This window comes from Lepisosteus platostomus, chromosome 5 (genome assembly GCF_059453375.1).
Source record: "Lepisosteus platostomus isolate fLepPlt1 chromosome 5, fLepPlt1.hap1, whole genome shotgun sequence".
NCBI classification, from domain to species: domain Eukaryota; kingdom Metazoa; phylum Chordata; class Actinopteri; order Semionotiformes; family Lepisosteidae; genus Lepisosteus; species Lepisosteus platostomus.
The window spans coordinates 264,868-282,011 of NC_142615.1; the positions used below are offsets into that span (position 1 = coordinate 264,868).

Sequence of the window (17,144 nt, forward strand, 5' to 3'; positions counted from 1 at the left end):
CCCTGTTACTGCGCCTGTGTGTCTGTCTCTGTCTCTACATCACCCCCTGCAGGTCCTGCCCTGTTACTGCGCCTGTGTGTCTGTCTCTGTCTCTACATCACCCCCTGCAGGTCCTGCCCTGTTACTGCGCCTGTGTGTCTGTCTCTGTCTCTACATCACCCCCTGCAGGTCCTGCCCTGTTACTGCGCCTGTGTGTCTGTCTCTGTCTCTACATCACCCCCTGCAGGTCCTGCCCTGTTACTGCGCCTGTGTGTCTGTCTCTACATCACCCCCTGCAGGTCCTGCACTGTTACTGCGCCTGTGTGTCTGCCTCTACATCACCCCCTGCAGGTCCTGCGCTGTTACTGCGCCTGTGTGTCTGTCTCTGTCTCTACATCACCCCCTGCAGGTCCTGCCCTGATACTGCGCCTGCGTGTCTGTCTCTGTCTCTACATCACCCCCTGCAGGTCCTGCCCTGTTACTGCGCCTGCGTGTCTGTCTCTGTCTCTACATCACCCCCTGCAGGTCCTGCCCTGTTACTGCGCCTGTGTGTCTGTCTCTGTCTCTACATCACCCCCTGCAGGTCCTGCCCTGTTACTGCGCCTGCGTGTCTGTCTCTGTCTCTACATCACCCCCTGCAGGTCCTGCGCTGTTACTGCGCCTGTGTGTCTGTCTCTGTCTCTACATCACCCCCTGCAGGTCCTGCACTGTTACTGCGCCTGTGTGTCTGTCTCTACATCACCCCCTGCAGGTCCTGCCCTGTTACTGCGCCTGTGTGTCTGTCTCTGTCTCTACATCACCCCCTGCAGGTCCTGCCCTGTTACTGCGCCTGTGTGTCTGTCTCTGTCTCTACATCACCCCCTGCAGGTCCTGCACTGTTACTGCGCCTGTGTGTCTGTCTCTACATCACCCCCTGCAGGTCCTGCGCGGTTACTGCGCCTGTGTGTCTGTCTCTGTCTCTACATCACCCCCTGCAGGTCCTGCCCTGATACTGCGCCTGTGTGTCTGTCTCTGTCTCTGCATCACCCCCTGCAGGTCCTGCCCTGTTACTGCGCCTGTGTGTCTGTCTCTACATCACCCCCTGCAGGTCCTGCGCTGTTACTGCGCCTGTGTGTCTGTCTCTGTCTCTACATCACCCCCTGCAGGTCCTGCCCTGTTACTGCGCCTGTGTGTCTGTCTCTGTCTCTACATCACCCCCTGCAGGTCCTGCCCTGTTACTGCGCCTGTGTGTCTGTCTCTGTCTCTACATCACCCCCTGCAGGTCCTGCGCTGTTACTGCGCCTGTGTGTCTGTCTCTGTCTCTACATCACCCCCTGCAGGTCCTGCCCTGTTACTGCGCCTGTGTGTCTGTCTCTGTCTCTACATCACCCCCTGCAGGTCCTGCCCTGTTACTGCGCCTGTGTGTCTGTCTCTGTCTCTACATCACCCCCTGCAGGTCCTGCCCTGTTACTGCGCCTGTGTGTCTGTCTCTGTCTCTACATCACCCCCTGCAGGTTCTGCGCTGTTACTGCGCCTGTGTGTCTGTCTCTGTCTCTACATCAACCCCTGCAGGTCCTGCCCTGTTACTGCGCCTGTGTGTGTGCCTCTACATCACCCCCTGCAGGTCCTGCCCTGTTACTGCGCCTGTGTGTGTGCCTCTACATCAGCTCCTGTCTCCTGACCTGCAGGTTCACCCTTTGTTGATGAGAGAGAGGCGCTCGGAGTCTCATCGGAACAAGCTCCTGCGCCGCACTGTCAGCGTGCCTGTGGAGGGGAGACACCACCCCGAGATCGGTGAGAGTCATTGTGTGTGACCTTGAGAGTCGATATAAACACCGGGAGTCAATATTCACCCTCGGAGTCAATATACACAACGAGAGTCAATATTCACCCTCAGAGTCAATATACACACCGACAGTCAATATTCACCCTGAGAGTCGATATACACACCGGGAGTCAATATTCACCCTGAGAGTCGATATTCACCCTGAGAGTCGATATACACACCAGGAGTCAATATTCACCCTGAGAGTCGATATTCACCCTGAGAGTCGATATACACACCAGGAGTCAATAATCACCCTGAGAGTCAATATTCACCCTCAGAGTCAATATACACACCGGGAGTCAATATTCACACCGGGAGTCAATATTCACACCGGGAGTCAATATTCACACCGGGAGTCAGTATTCACACCGGGAGTCAGTATACACACCGAGAGTCGAGTTGATATGCACACCGAGAGTCAATATTTACCCTGGAAGCCGATATACACATTGACAGTCAATATACACACTGAGAGTCGATATAGACCTTGAGAGTCGATACCCCCGCTGCAGGCAGTGTGCCCGACTGGAGCTTGTCTGTAACCTCCCTCTGTCCTGTCACCCCTCTCCCCCCTTTCTCCTCTCCTCTCTCCTCTCCCCTCTCCCCTCTCTCCTCTCTCCTCTGTCCTGTCACCCCTCTCTCCTCTCTCCTCTCCCCTCTCTCCTCTGTCCTGTCACCCCTCTCTCCTCTCTCCTCTGTCCTGTCACCACTCTCTCCTCTCTCCTCTGTCCTGTCACCCCTCTCTCCTCTCTCCTCTCCCCTCTCTCCTCTGTCCTGTCACCCCTCTCTCCTCTCCCCTCTCTCCTCTCCCCTCTCTCCTCTCTCCTGTCACCCCTCTCTCCTCTCCCCTCTCTCCTCTCTCCTCTGTCCTGTCACCCCTCTCCCCTCTTTCTCCTCTCCTCTCTCCTCTCCCCTCTCCTCTGTCCTCTCTCCTCTGTCCTGTCACCCCTCTCTCCTCTCCTCTCTCCACCTCATGTTTACATTCAGAAATGTTGTACTGCTTCGACCTAAATGACCAACATGACGACTGTAGCCAGAGCTCTGATTGTTTAGCTGCGACACACCCCTCTGTGTGACCCGGTTCCTCTCCCTCAGTTTCTCTACACTACAGCACCAGAAAGCAGCGTTTTTAGAGAAATGCTCCCTGCCGCCCTCTGCCTGCCTGAGATACAGCACCCTGCATGGAAGGGAGGTGTCTCAAACACAGCAGAGCCCACTGGGTCAGACACTGGTCAGAGACAGAGCTGTGAGTACCCCTCCCAGTGAGGGTGATCGACTCTCCTGTCCCCATGCCCTCAATATCCCCCAGTGCCTGGGCTCTACTGCGCTGGACTGTGTTTTTACCACAGTCTCACTGGGCTCTACTGCGCTGGACTGTGTTTTTACCCTGATCTCACTGGGCTCTACTGCACTGGACTGTGTTTTTACCCTGATCTCACTGGGCTCTACTGCGCTATACTGTGTTTTTACCCTGATCTCACTGGGCTCTACTGCACTGGACTGTGTTTCTACCTTGATCTCACTGGGCTGTACCGTGTTTTCACCCTGATCTAACTGCGCTGTACTGCGCTGTACTGTGTTTCTACCTTGATCTCACTGGGGTGTACTGTGTTTCTACCTTGATCTCACTGGGGTGTACTGTGTTTTTACCCTGATCTCACTGGGCTGTACTGCGCTGTACTGTGTTTTTACTCTGATCTCACTGGGCTGTACTGCGTTGTACTGTGTTTCTACCCTGATCTCACTGGGCTCTACTGTACTGTACTGTGTTTTTACCCTGATCTCACTGAGCTGTACTGCGCTATACTGTGTTTTTACCCTGATCTCACTGGGCTGTACTGTGCTGTACTGTGTTTTTACCCTGATCTCACGGGGCTCTACTGTACTGTACTGTGTTTTAACCCTGATCTCACTGGGCTGTACTGTGTTTTTACCCTGCTCTCCCCTCTGTCTCTCTCCCTCTCCATTTCCCTCCCTCTCTGTCAGTGACTCTGTCTATGCTGTGTAATTATCACCATGGTTACCATCAGTGATGTGATTTTAGCCCCTATAGAAAGAGGCAGAGAGGGAGTGGGGGGGTGGTGCATCGAGAGGGAGTGGGGTTAGAGACGGAGATGGACACAGAGGGACAGGAGAGGTAGACACTGATGAATTACAGTGCTGCCAAAGCATATACAATAAACACAACATCTCCAGACATTTACAACACAAACACATCATACAACATACTACACATACAACATTAGTGACAGACAGGCTCACAAATGAGCTCCTCAGGCTGGGACAGGAGATCACACACTGTATTATTATTATTGAGAGACTGGCTCACTGTCTGTTCCTCAGGCTGGGACAGGAGATCACACACTGTATTAATATTATTATTATTATTATTATTATTATTATTATTATTATTATTATTATAATTGAGAGACAGACAGTTAATCTTTTCTGTTTCTTATCTTGGCCAAAGATTCAACTAGTTTGTATTGTCTATTTAGGGTTCTGCATCATTGCAGTTTATGTTGTGTTTATGTGTGTGTCCCAGTGGGTGAGGCAGTGTTGTTCAGTGTGTTTGTGTGTGTCCCCCAGTGTTTGAGATACTGCTGTGTGATGTGCTTGAGTCTGAGCTGTGGTGCTCTAGCAGTGCTGTCCTGAGGCTGGTTGTGAGTTGTGTGTATTGTGCTGTGATGTGGTTGAGTCTGGGTTGTGGTGCTCTAGCAGTGCTGTCCTGAGGCTGGTTGTGTGTTGTGTGTATTGTGGTTGAGTCTGGGTTGTGGTGCTCTATCAGTGCTGTCCTGAGGCTGGTTAGTGTCGGTGTGGCTCAGGTCAGTGAGCCTCAGGACCTGCTGGCTCAGGGGGCTCTGTTTTGGGCTCAGCAGGGCCTGGTTGTGGTTGGAGTTTTGGTCGCTGTTTTTTTAGGTGTAGCCAATACTTTAATACTCTTTTCTGTATGTTTATCAATAGTGGGTACTGGCCTAATTCGGCCCTGTAGTGTTGTTAGGTGTTTCTGTGGGGTGTGTGTCCCATTGAGTGTAATCCTGGCCTGTGAGGGGACCCACACATCACTGCTGTATAGGGTGATGGGTTGGATTACACTTTCAAATATTCAGAGACAGATTCCTGTTGGTGGGTTGATGTTGAAGAGCCTCCTTCTTGTTGCGTAGAAATCCCGGAGTGCCCTCTCTCTCTCTCTCTCCTTCCTCTCCTCTTCCCTCTCTCTCTCTCTCTCTCTCTCTCCTTCCTCTCCTCTTCCCTCTCTCTCCTCTCTCCTCTCCCCTCTCCTCTCCCTCCCCCCTCCTCTTCCCTCTCCTCTCTCCTTCCTCTCCTCTCTCCTTTCCCCTCTCTCCCCTCTCCTTTCCCCTCTCTCCTCTCCCTCCTCTCCTCTCCTCTCTCTCTCTTCCTCCTCTCTTCTCTCTCTCTCTTCCTCCTCTCCTCTCTCCTCTCTCTCCCTCCTCTCCTCTCTCCTCTCTCTCAGGGGTTAAAAGGTCCAATCCGTGGGCTTGTTGTTGCCGTGGAAACCAGAGAGCCGCATGAGTGAGTGTGTCTCTCTTGTCTGCCTCTCCCCCCTCCAGCGGTGGGTGGGCCGTGATTGGTTGGATCCAACAGGCCTCCTTGGCATGAGCCCAGCCAGGCCAGACCATCTGCGTGGGGGGGTGGGGGGGGGCTGGGATTTCACTCCCTTTGGAACGAAACCACGGCTAATGAGTCCGTCCTCTCTCAGCGACCGATTGCGGTAAAGTGACCACGCGCCGGGAAACCCGGGAGATCTCGGAGACGAGCCCAGGAAAAAAAAAGTTATGTTCTGCACAAGTATTTCAGGCTTCGCTTTTCCGCGCCCCCAGAGAGGCCAACTTCTTTCGGGGTGCTGTTCTGGGGCTCTGGGGCGCAGCTGCATGAGGCCCCATCACTGAGAACAGTCTGACTCAACGCAGGAGGAGCAGAAGGGGAAAGAGACACCCTGAGCCAGTGCAGGGACTCCAGCACAGGAGTGATGTGATGCACAACCCAGTCAGGGTCCGAGATACAGAGTCTGATTATAATCCCAGTGAAGAACTAATCCAGCTCCCAGTCCAGTCAGTCCAGTCCAGCCTGGAGAGTCTCAGACTGCTCTGTCAGTGTCAGTGGAGTCTGATTATAATCCCAGTGAAGAACTAATCCAGCTCCCAGTCCAGCCTGGAGAGACTCAGATTGCTCTGTCAGTGTCAGTGGAGTCTGATTATAATCCCAGTGAAGAACTAATCCAGCTCCCAGTCCAGCCTGGAGAGACTCAGATTGCTCTGTCGGTGTCAGTGGAGTCTGATTATAATCCCAGTGAAGAACTAATCCAGCTCCCAGTCCAGCCTGGAGAGTCTCAGACTGCTCTGTCAAGGTCAGTGGAGTCTGATTATAATCCCAGTGAAGAACTAATCCAGCTCCCAGTCCAGCCTGGAGAGTCTCAGACTGCTCTGTCAGGGTCAGTGGAGTCTGATTATAATCCCAGTGAAGAACTAATCCAGCTCCCAGTCCAGCCTGGAGAGTCTCAGACTGCTCTGTCAGTGTCAGTGAGTCTGATTATAATCCCAGTTCAGAACTAATCCAGTTCCCAGTCCAGCCAGTCCAGTCCAGCCTGGAGAGTCTCAGACTGCTCTGTCAGGGTCAGTGGAGTCTGATTACAATCCCAGTGAAGAACTAATCCAGCTCCCAGTCCAGCCAGTCCAGTCCAGCCTGGAGAGTCTCAGACTGCTCTGTCAGGGTCAGTGGAGTCTAAATATAATCCCAGTGAAGAACTAATCCAGCTCCCAGTCCAGCCTGGAGAGACTCAGACTGCTCTGTCAGTGTCAGTGGAGTCTGATTATAATCCCAGTGAAGAACTAATCCAGCTCCCAGTCCAGTCAGTCCAGTCTGTCAGTGGAGTCTGATTATAATCCCAGTGAAGAACTAATCCAGCTCCCAGTCCAGCCAGTCCAGTCCAGCCTGGAGAGTCTCAGACTGCTCTGTCAGGGTCAGTGGAGTCTGATTACAATCCCAGTGAAGAACTAATCCAGCTCCCAGTCCAGCCTGGAGAGTCTCAGACTGCTCTGTCAGTGTCAGTGGAGTCTGATTATAATCCCAGTGAAGAACTAATCCAGCTCCCAGTCCAGTCAGTCCAGTCTGTCAGTGGAGTCTGATTATAATCCCAGTGAAGAACTAATCAGGCTCCCAGTCCAGTCAGTCCAGTCCAGCCTGGAGAGTCTCAGACTGCTCTGTCAGTGTCAGTGGAGTCTGATTATAATCCCAGTGAAGAACTAATCAAGCTCCCAGTCCAGCCAGTCCAGTCCAGCCTGCAGTGTGTCAGACTGCTCTGTCAGTGTCAGTGGAGTCTGATTATAATCTGAACTAATCCAGCTCCCAGTCCAGCCAGTCCAGTCTGCCAGTGTCAGTGTGAGTATCGGGGTCGGTTCCAATAGTGACTCATGTCTCTCTGGAAGCTGAAGGCGCTTCCCGAGGGATTCCAGTCCGTGTCGGAGTGTGTGAACCGCCAGCAGCCCCCGACGTCTCGGGGACCCCCGGTTCTCAGCCTCGTGCCCCCCCTCCGCCGATGCCTGTCGCGTGTCGTTACCACTGACTCCCCAGGAGAGAGAGGAGAGGAGAGGGAGATGGGAGGGGAGAGAGGGAGAGGAGAGAGGGAAGAGGAGAGAGGAGAGAGAGGGAGAGAAGAGAGAGGAGAGAGAGGGAGAGGGGAGAGGAGAGAGAGGGAGAAGAGAGTGAGGAGAGGAGAGAGAGGGAGAGGGGAGAGAGGAGAGAGAGGGAAAAGAGAGTGAGGAGAGGGGAGAGAGGAGAGAGAGGAGAGGGGAGAGAGAGAGAGGAGAGAGAGACAGCTCTGTCAGCCGCGCTGGGCGAGTACAGCAGCTCACAGCGATGTGGATGTGTCGCGTCTCGCCGCCGCAATAACCCCTAAGAACCGCGGAAGGACGCGGCGGGGGAACAGGTGCAGGAGGGGACTGCCCCGTGCATTTCCACACGCGATGAGTCCTGTCCCGCGGCGCTCAGCGGAGGACTGACGGAGAGGAGGGTCGCCAGAGCCGCTTGAGGAGCGAGGCGCTCGGAGAGGAGAGCCGGTCACCTCGCCCCGACACACGCACGACAGCGCTTCTCGGGTTACACAGCGCACGGACACGCAGGACAGCGCTTCACGAGTGTACACAGCGCACGGACACGCAGGACAGCGCTTCACGAGTGTACACAGCGCACGGACACGCAGGACAGCGCTTTCGGGTTACACAGCGCACGGACACGCACGGCAGCGCTTCACGGGTGTACACAGCGCACGGACACGCAGGACAGCGCTTCTCGGGTGTACACAGCGCACGGACACGCAGGACAGCGCTTCACGGGTGTACACAGCGCACGAACACGCAGGACAGCGCTTCTCGGGTGTACACAGCGCACGAACACGCAGGACAGCGCTACACGGTTGTACACAGCGCACGGACACGCAGGACAGCGCTACACGAGTTTAAAGAGCGCACGGACACGCAGGACAGCGCTACACGAGTTTAAACAGCACACGGACAGGCACGAACAACATCTCGGATGCTGGGTTAAGTAAGAGCTGTCGGGCGGCAATAGACGCGAATTGGTAGTGTTGTTGCAGAAAAACTGTTGTAGCTAAATTAATTACTGGAATCCGCTGTCAGACTTTCGAACAGTAAATCATCGTCCTGTTAGCGCACAGATAGCCAAAGTAATAATAATTATAATAATAATAATAATAATTATAATAATAATACCACGCAAAACATGAGAGAATTCGGCCTCGCAGCGGGCTGTGCAGGTAACCCAGGTCAGGCCAGCGGCTCAGCGACAGCGCGACGCGTTTCCCCGGGGGCACCGTGGCCCCGGCCCGGCGGCAGCCAGCAGCCAGAGACGCGGGCGACCAGCGGGGCGGCGGCGGCGCGGGCGGCCGGCAGGGGCGCGCAGGGCAGGCGGGGCGGCCCGCACTCGGCCTCGGGGTTCAGCCGGCGGGACGCGCGGGCCTCGGCGCCTCGGCGGGGTTCGGCCCCCAGCTTGTAACGGCGGGCCAGCCCGTCGGGGAGACTTCGCCTCTTCATGCTCTTGTACAGGTTTAGACATTTTCCGAACTGTATTTATTCATCTCCGTCTCAGTCCTGCAGCCCGCCCTGGTTTCCGAGCGCAGGAGCACTGTAGCAGTAGTGTCGCCCTGGGAGCTCCGCTCCGGGGTCTGGAGGAAAACCGCGCCAGTTTCCGCTCAGAGACGGAGAACCGATCCCCCCACCCCCCCCCCCTCCCCCATGCCTGTCCTTCGGCGCCGGGGTGTCGCCGGCACTGAGAGAGGGACCCGCGGGCCCGAGGTCACGCACACCCCCTGACGGCGCCCCCAGCCTCTGCCTGGTGAGTCAGAGGCACCCCTGGCGCTCCGGGAGGGGCCTGGCTGGACGCGAAGCCTCCCAGCACGGACCTCGCCCGAGCCGAGCCCCCTGCCCGACGCCCCGCGCTCTCGGACGGTTGAGGGACTCGTTTCTGGGGTCCCCCGGGGAGGCCCAGATCGTACCTCAGAGCCCGGCCTGGGGACAGCTGGTCCTCGTGCGTGTGGACGCTCCTGTGTGCTCTGCCCTGAGCCCGCCGGGTCAGACACCGTCTCGCCTCTTCGTACCGGTCACACTCCGTACCGGCCCTCGATGACAGACCTCCATGAGCTGACACACCGACACACACAGGCTCTCCTGGAATAGACTCTCACTCACACACACACACACACACACGGGCTCCCCTGGAATAGACTCTCCCTCACACACACACACACACACACACACAGGCTCTCCTGGAATAGACTCTCCCTCACACACACACACACACACACACACACACACACACACACACACACACACACACACACACACACACACACACACACAGGCTCTCCCGGACACAGACTCTTCCTCCTCACGGACCTGAGCCCTGCCGCCTCGGATCCGCGGATCAGCACCCCTGCTCGTGTCTGGAGAGAGCTCGCCCGGGCCGGGCCGGCCACAGGAGTGGACAGGGAGCGGTAGAGAGCTCTCTCGGGTCCGGGTGTCCAGAGCTGCACTGGAGACTCGTGCGGACGTAGGTAGGAGACCTGCGGGCCGCGGTGCCGTGGTCAGGGGTCAGGGGTCAGGGCGTCCGGACTCCTCTCCCACACTCCCTCTGGAAGCGCCTCCAGAGTTACCCAGGCTGCCCTGGGCTGTGTGGGTGTGGTCATCATAGCTGGTACTGCTGTACTGCCAACACTGTGGTAACGGCCTGGCAGTGTGTCAGTCACTCAGTGTGTCAGTCATTGTGTCAGTCACTCAGTGTGTCAGTCTGGCAGTGTGTCAGTCACTCAGTGTGTCACTCTGGAAGTGTGTCAGTCAGCCTGGCAGTGTGTCAGTCACTCAGTGTGTCAGTCACTCAGTGTGTCACTCTGGCAGTGTGTCAGTCTGCGTCTGGCAGTGTGTCAGTCTGCGTCTGGCAGTGTGTCAGTCACTCAGTGTGTCAGTCTGGAAGTGTGTCAGTCATTGTGTCAGTCTGGCAGTGTGTCAGTCTGGCAGTGTGTCAGTCTGCGTCTGGCAGCGTGTCAGTCTGGAAGTGTGTCAGTCAGCCTGGCAGTGTGTCAGTCACTCAGTGTGTCAGTCTGGCAGTGTGTCAGTCAGCCTGGCAGTGTGTCAGTCAGTCAGTGTGTCAGTCTGGCAGTGTGTCAGTCAGTCTGGAAGTGTGTCAGTCTGCATCTGGCAGTGTGTCAGTCACTCAGTGTGTCAGCCTGGCAGTGTGTCAGTCAGCCTGGCAGTGTGTCAGTCAGTCTGGAAGTGTGTCAGTCTGCGTCTGGCAGTGTGTCAGTCAGTCAGTGTGTCAGTCAGGCAGTGTGTCAGTCAGTCTGGAAGTGTGTCAGTCTGGCAGTGTCAGCCATTGTGTCAGTCTGGCAGTGTGTCAGTCAGTCTGCGTCAGTCAGTGTGTCAGTGTGTCAATCTGGCAGTGTGTCAGTCTGTCTGCGTCAGTCAGTGTGTCAATCTGGCAGCGTGTCAGTCTGTGTCAGTGTGTCAGTCTGGCAGTGTGTCAGTCAGTGTCAGTGTGTCAGTCTGGCAGCGTGTCAGTCTGGCAGCGTGTCAGTCTGTGTCAGTCTGGCAGCGTGTCAGTCTGGCAGTGTGTCAGTGCGTCAGTCTGGCAGTGTGTCAGTCTGGCAGTGTGTCAGTCAGTGCGTCAGTCTGGCAGCGTGTCAGTCAGTCAGCGTGTCAGTCAGTGCGTCGGTCTGGCAGCGTGTCAGTCAGTGCGTCGGTCTGGCAGCGTGTCAGTCAGTGTGTCGGTCTGGCAGTGTGTCAGTCAGCGTGTCAGTCTGGCAGCGTGTCAGTCAGTGTGTCAGTCTGGCAGCGTGTCAGTCAGTGTGTCAGTGTGTCAGTCTGGCAGCGTGTCGGTCTGGCAGCGTGTCAGTCAGTGTGTCGGTCTGGCAGCGTGTCAGTCAGTGTGTCGGTCTGGCAGCGTGTCAGTCAGTGTGTCAGTGTGTCAGTCTGGCAGCGTGTCGGTCAGTGTGTCAGTCTGGCAGCGTGTCAGTCAGTGTGTCGGTCTGGCAGCGTGTCAGTCAGTGTGTCGGTCTGGCAGCGTGTCAGTCAGTGTGTCAGTGTGTCGGTCTGGCAGTGTGTCAGTCAGTGTGTCAGTCTGGCAGTGTGTCAGTGTGTCAGTCTGGCAGCGTGTCAGTCAGTGTGTCAGTCAGTCAGTGTGTCAGTCTGGCAGCGTGTCAGTCAGTGTGTCAGTCTGGCAGTGTGTCAGTCAGTGTGTCAGTCTGGCAGCGTGTCAGTCTGGCAGCGTGTCAGTCAGTGTGTCAGTCAGTGTGTCAGTCAGTCAGTGTGTCGGTCTGGCAGCGTGTCGGTCTGGCAGCGTGTCAGTCAGTGTGTCAGTCTGGCAGCGTGTCAGTCAGTGTGTCAGTCAGTCAGTGTGTCAGTCAGTGAGTGTGTCAGTCTGGCAGTGTGTCAGTCTGGCAGTGTGTCGGTCAGTGTGTCAGTCTGGCAGCGTGTCGGTCAGTGCGTCAGTCTGGCAGCGTGTCAGTCAGCGTGTCAGTGTGTCAGTCTGGCAGCGTGTCGGTCAGTGCGTCAGTCTGGCAGCGTGTCAGTCAGTGTGTCAGTGTGTCAGTCTGGCAGCGTGTCGGTCAGTGCGTCAGTCTGGCAGCGTGTCAGTCAGCGTGTCAGTCTGGCAGCGTGTCAGTCTGGCAGTGTGTCAGTCTGGCAGTGTGTCAGTCAGTGTGTCAGTCTGGCAGCGTGTCAGTCTGGCAGCGTGTCAGTCAGTGCGTCAGTGTGTCAGTCTGGCAGCGTGTCAGTCAGTGTGTCGGTCTGGCAGCGTGTCAGTCAGTGTGTCAGTGTGTCAGTCAGTCAGTGTGTCAGTCTGGCAGCGTGTCAGTCAGTGTGTCAGTGTGTCAGTCTGGCAGTGTGTCAGTCAGCGTGTCAGTCAGTCAGCGTGTCAGTCAGTGTGTCAGTCTGGCAGCGTGTCAGCGTGTCAGTCAGTCAGTGTGTCAGTCTGGCAGCGTGTCAGTCAGTTGAGCAGTATTGCCAGGTCTTGAGCCTCTGAATGAAAGTGCTCGACAGGTGGGACACACACAGCCCTGAGCTCCTGTGCTCCTCTCTGGACACCCACACACTCTCTCCTCTCTCTGTGTCTCCTGAGGAGTTATCTTAAGGCTCCGAACTCCCACACATTCCTCTGACATCACACAGGAATTTACAGTCACTGACTGTACAGAGACACACACACCAAGAGCACTGGAGACACACACACACCACACTCTCACAACACAGCGTAGACACACACCACACTCTCATCACACAGGACAGACACACACACACCACACTCTCATCACACAGGGTAGACACACACACACACACACCACACTCTCATCACACAGGGTAGACACACACACACACACCACACTCTCATCACACAGGGTAGACACACACACACACACACCACACTCTCATCACACAGGGTAGACACACACACACACACACCACACTCTCATCACACAGGGTAGACACACACACACACACCACACTCTCATCACACAGGGTAGACACACACACACACACCACACTCTCATCACACAGGGTAGACACACACACACACACCACACTCTCATCACACAGGACAGACACACACACACCACACTCTCATCACACAGGACGGACACACACACACACACCACACTCTCATCACACAGGACGGACACACACACACACACCACACTCTCATCACACAGGACGGACACACACACACCACACTCTCATCACACAGGACAGACACACACACACACACACACACACACTCTCATCACACAGGACGGACACACACACACCACACTCTCATCACACAGGACGGACACACACACACCACACTCTCATCACACAGGACGGACACACACACCACACTCTCATCACACAGGACAGACACACACACACACACACACTCTCATCACACACGTAGACACACACACAGACTCTCATCACACAGGACAGACACACACACACCACTCTCATCACACACGTAGACACACACACAGACTCTCATCACACAGGACAGACACACACACAGACTCTCATCACACAGGACAGACACACACACACCACACTCTCATCACACAGCGTAGACACACACACACCACACTCTCATCACACAGTGTAGACACACACACACCACTCTCATCACACACGTAGACACACACACAGACTCTCATCACACAGGATAGACACACACACACCACACTCTCATCACACAGGACAGACACACACACACCACACTCTCATCACACAGTGTAGACACACACACACCACTCTCATCACACACGTAGACACACACACAGACTCTCATCACACAGGACAGACACACACACACCACACTCTCATCACACAGCGTAGACACACACACACCACACTCTCATCACACAGCGTAGACACACACACACACCACAGTCTCATCACACAGGACAGACACACACACACCACACTCTCATCACACAGCGTAGACACACACACACCACACTCTCATCACACAGTGTAGACACACACACACCACACTCTCATCACACAGCGTAGACACACACACACCACACTCTCATCACACAGCGTAGACACACACACCACACTCTCATCACACAGTGTAGACACACACACACCACACTCTCATCACACAGTGTAGACACACACACAGACTCTCATCACACAGCGTAGACACACACACACACCACAGTCTCATCACACAGGACAGACACACACACACCACACTCTCATCACACAGCGTAGACACACACACACCACACTCTCATCACACAGTGTAGACACACACACACACCACACTCTCATCACACAGTGTAGACACACACACACACCACACTCTCATCACACAGTGTAGACACACACACACACCACACTCTCATCACACAGCGTAGACACACACACCACACTCTCATCACACAGTGTAGACACACACCACACTCTCATCACACAGTGTAGACACACACACACACCACACTCTCATCACACAGTGTAGACACACACACACACCACACTCTCATCACACAGTGTAGACACACACACACACCACACTCTCATCACACAGTGTAGACACACACACACCACACTCTCATCACACAGTGTAGACACACACACACCACTCTCATCACACACGTAGACACACACACAGACTCTCATCACACAGCGTAGACACACACACACACCACACTCTCATCACACAGGACAGACACACACACACCACACTCTCATCACACAGTGTAGACACACACACACCACTCTCATCACACACGTAGACACACACACAGACTCTCATCACACAGTGTAGACACACACACACTATTAACACACTGTGTTTGCAGGCCGATTTCACTGAGTAATTTTAATGCGGTTGTTTGTCATGATGATCATTGTGACTCTGGACTCATGAAGACAGTAACTGGCTCAGTTCAGTCTCTGAGACCCCAGTCCTTCAGGGGCTCTGGGGGTCTTCAGACAGGGGTTAAAGGTCACTGTGAATCTGGACTCATGAGGAGTGTCAGTCAGTAAACAGGTCAGTCCAGTGCCTGGGATCAGAGACATGTCTCTGTGGTAAATAGCTTGGCCTTGTGCTGCTGTGAGCTCTAGAGAGTTACTGGGTTGGATTTCAGTGTCAGTGTGTTATTGTGTGTCTCGGCGTGTGTTACTGTGTTTGATTTCAGTGTCAGTGTGTTATTGTGTGTCTCGGCGTGTGTTACTGTGTTTGATTTCAGTGTCAGTGTGTTATTGTGTGTCTCGGCATGTGTTACTGTGTTTGATTTCAGTGTCAGTGTGTTATTGTGTGTCTCGGCGTGTGTTACTGTGTTTGATTTCAGTGTCAGTGTGTTATTGTGTGTCTCGGCGTGTGTTACTGTTTGATTTCAGTGTCAGTGTGTTATTGTGTGTCTCTGCGTGTTACTGTGTTTGATTTCAGTGTCAGTGTTTTATTGTGTCTCGACATGTTACTGTGTTTGATTTCAGTGTCAGTGTGTTATTGTGTCTCGGCGTGTTACTGTGTTTGATTTCAGTGTCAGTGTGTTATTGTGTGTCTCGTGTGTTACTGTCTCTGCCGGTTTGCTGCTCTCAATGGAAAGCTCTCTGAATTGTTGCTATGGAAACCAAACAAAGAGAGTTTCCATGAGAGGAGAGAGAGGAGACTGAGGAAGAGAGATCGTGAGGAGGAGTGGGGCACAGGAAGGCAGGGCGCAGAGATCAAGGACAGAGTCAGAACTGACACTGCAGGCCAGCTAACTACTTCAGTAGAGACACAGCACTTGTACCTTCCAAGAGTATCAGAGCTCTGTTTTTACCAAGTGAGAATTTAACAATCGAGAACATTCCCCATTACAGTAACACTGTATTGAGAGAGGGGTTCATACACACACCCTGACTGGACACTCCAGTACATGAACACTGCACTGAGAGAGAGAGGGGTTCATACACACACACTGACTGGACACTCCAGTACATGAACACTGCACTGAGAGAGAGAGGGGTTCACACACACACACTGACTGGACACTCCAGTACATCAACACTGCACTGAGAGAGAGAGGGGTTCATACACACACACTGACTGGACACTCCAGTACATGAACACTGCACTGAGAGAGAGAGGGGTTCATACAGACACACTGACTGGACACTCCAGTACATGAACACTGCACTGAGAGAGAGAGGGGTTCACACAGACACACTGACTGGACACTCCAGGACATGAACACTGCACTGAGAGAGAGAGGGGTTCATACACACACACTGACTGGACACTCCAGGACATGAACACTGCACTGAGAGAGAGAGGGGTTCATACAGACACACTGACTGGACACTCCAGTACATGAACACTGCACTGAGAGAGAGAGGGGTTCATACACACACTGACTGGACACTCCAGTACATGAACACTGCACTGAGAGAGAGGGGTTCATACAGACACACTGACTGGACACTGCAGTACATGAACACTGCACTGAGAGAGAGAGGGATTCATACACACACTGACTGGACACTCCAGTACATGAACACTGCACTGAGAGAGAGAGGGGTTCATACAGACACACTGACTGGACACTCCAGTACATGAACACTGCACTGAGAGAGAGAGGGGTTCATACAGACACACTGACTGGACACTCCAGTACATGAACACTGCACTGAGAGAGAGGGGTTCATACAGACACACTGACTGGACACTCCAGTACATGAACACTGCACTGAGAGAGAGAGGGGTTCATACAGACACACTGACTGGACACTCCAGTACATGAACACTGCACTGAGAGAGAGAGGGGTTCATACAGACACACTGACTGGACACTACAGTACATGAACACTGCACTGAGAGAGAGAGGGGTTCATACAGACACACTGACTGGACACTCCAGTACATGAACACTGCACTGAGAGAGGAGGGGTTTTTCATACAGACACACTGACTGGACACTCCAGTACATGAACACTGCACTGAGAGAGAGAGGGGTTCATACACACACACTGACTGGACACTCCAGTACATGAACACTGCACTGAGAGAGAGAGGGGTTCATACACACACTGACTGGACACTCCAGTACATGAACACTGCACTGAGAGAGAGAGAGGGGTTCATACACACAGACACACTGACTGGACACTCCAGTACATGAACACTGCACTGAGAGAGAGAGGGGTTCATACACACACACTGACTGGACACTCCAGTACATGAACACTGCACTGAGAGAGAGAGGGGTTCACACAGACACACTGACTGGACACTCCAGTACATGAACACTGCACTGAGAGAGAGAGGGGTTCATACACACACACTGACTGGACACTCCAGTACATGAACA

The 17,144-nt window shown here is 54.2% G+C and overlaps 1 protein-coding gene across 23 annotated transcripts in view; it reads left to right on the forward strand.

The window, feature by feature from the left end:
* Window positions 1-17,144, forward strand: part of syngap1b (synaptic Ras GTPase activating protein 1b) — a 90,372-nt gene that overhangs the window by 16,346 nt on the left and 56,882 nt on the right. For 21 of the 23 annotated variants that reach the window (XR_015936290.1, XR_015936291.1, XR_015936292.1 and 18 more), the window contains exon 3: window positions 1,647-1,752. Coding sequence is in view for 15 of the 23 variants with exons in the window: in XM_088631067.1 (XP_088487193.1) it covers window positions 1,647-1,752 (106 nt within the window). In the remaining 8 variants the exon portion in view is untranslated. Of the gene's footprint in view, window positions 1-1,646; window positions 1,753-2,881; window positions 3,033-7,484; window positions 9,876-17,144 lie in introns of those variants that run through there. The other 2 variants (XM_088631075.1, XM_088631074.1) reach the window with 2 other exon arrangements.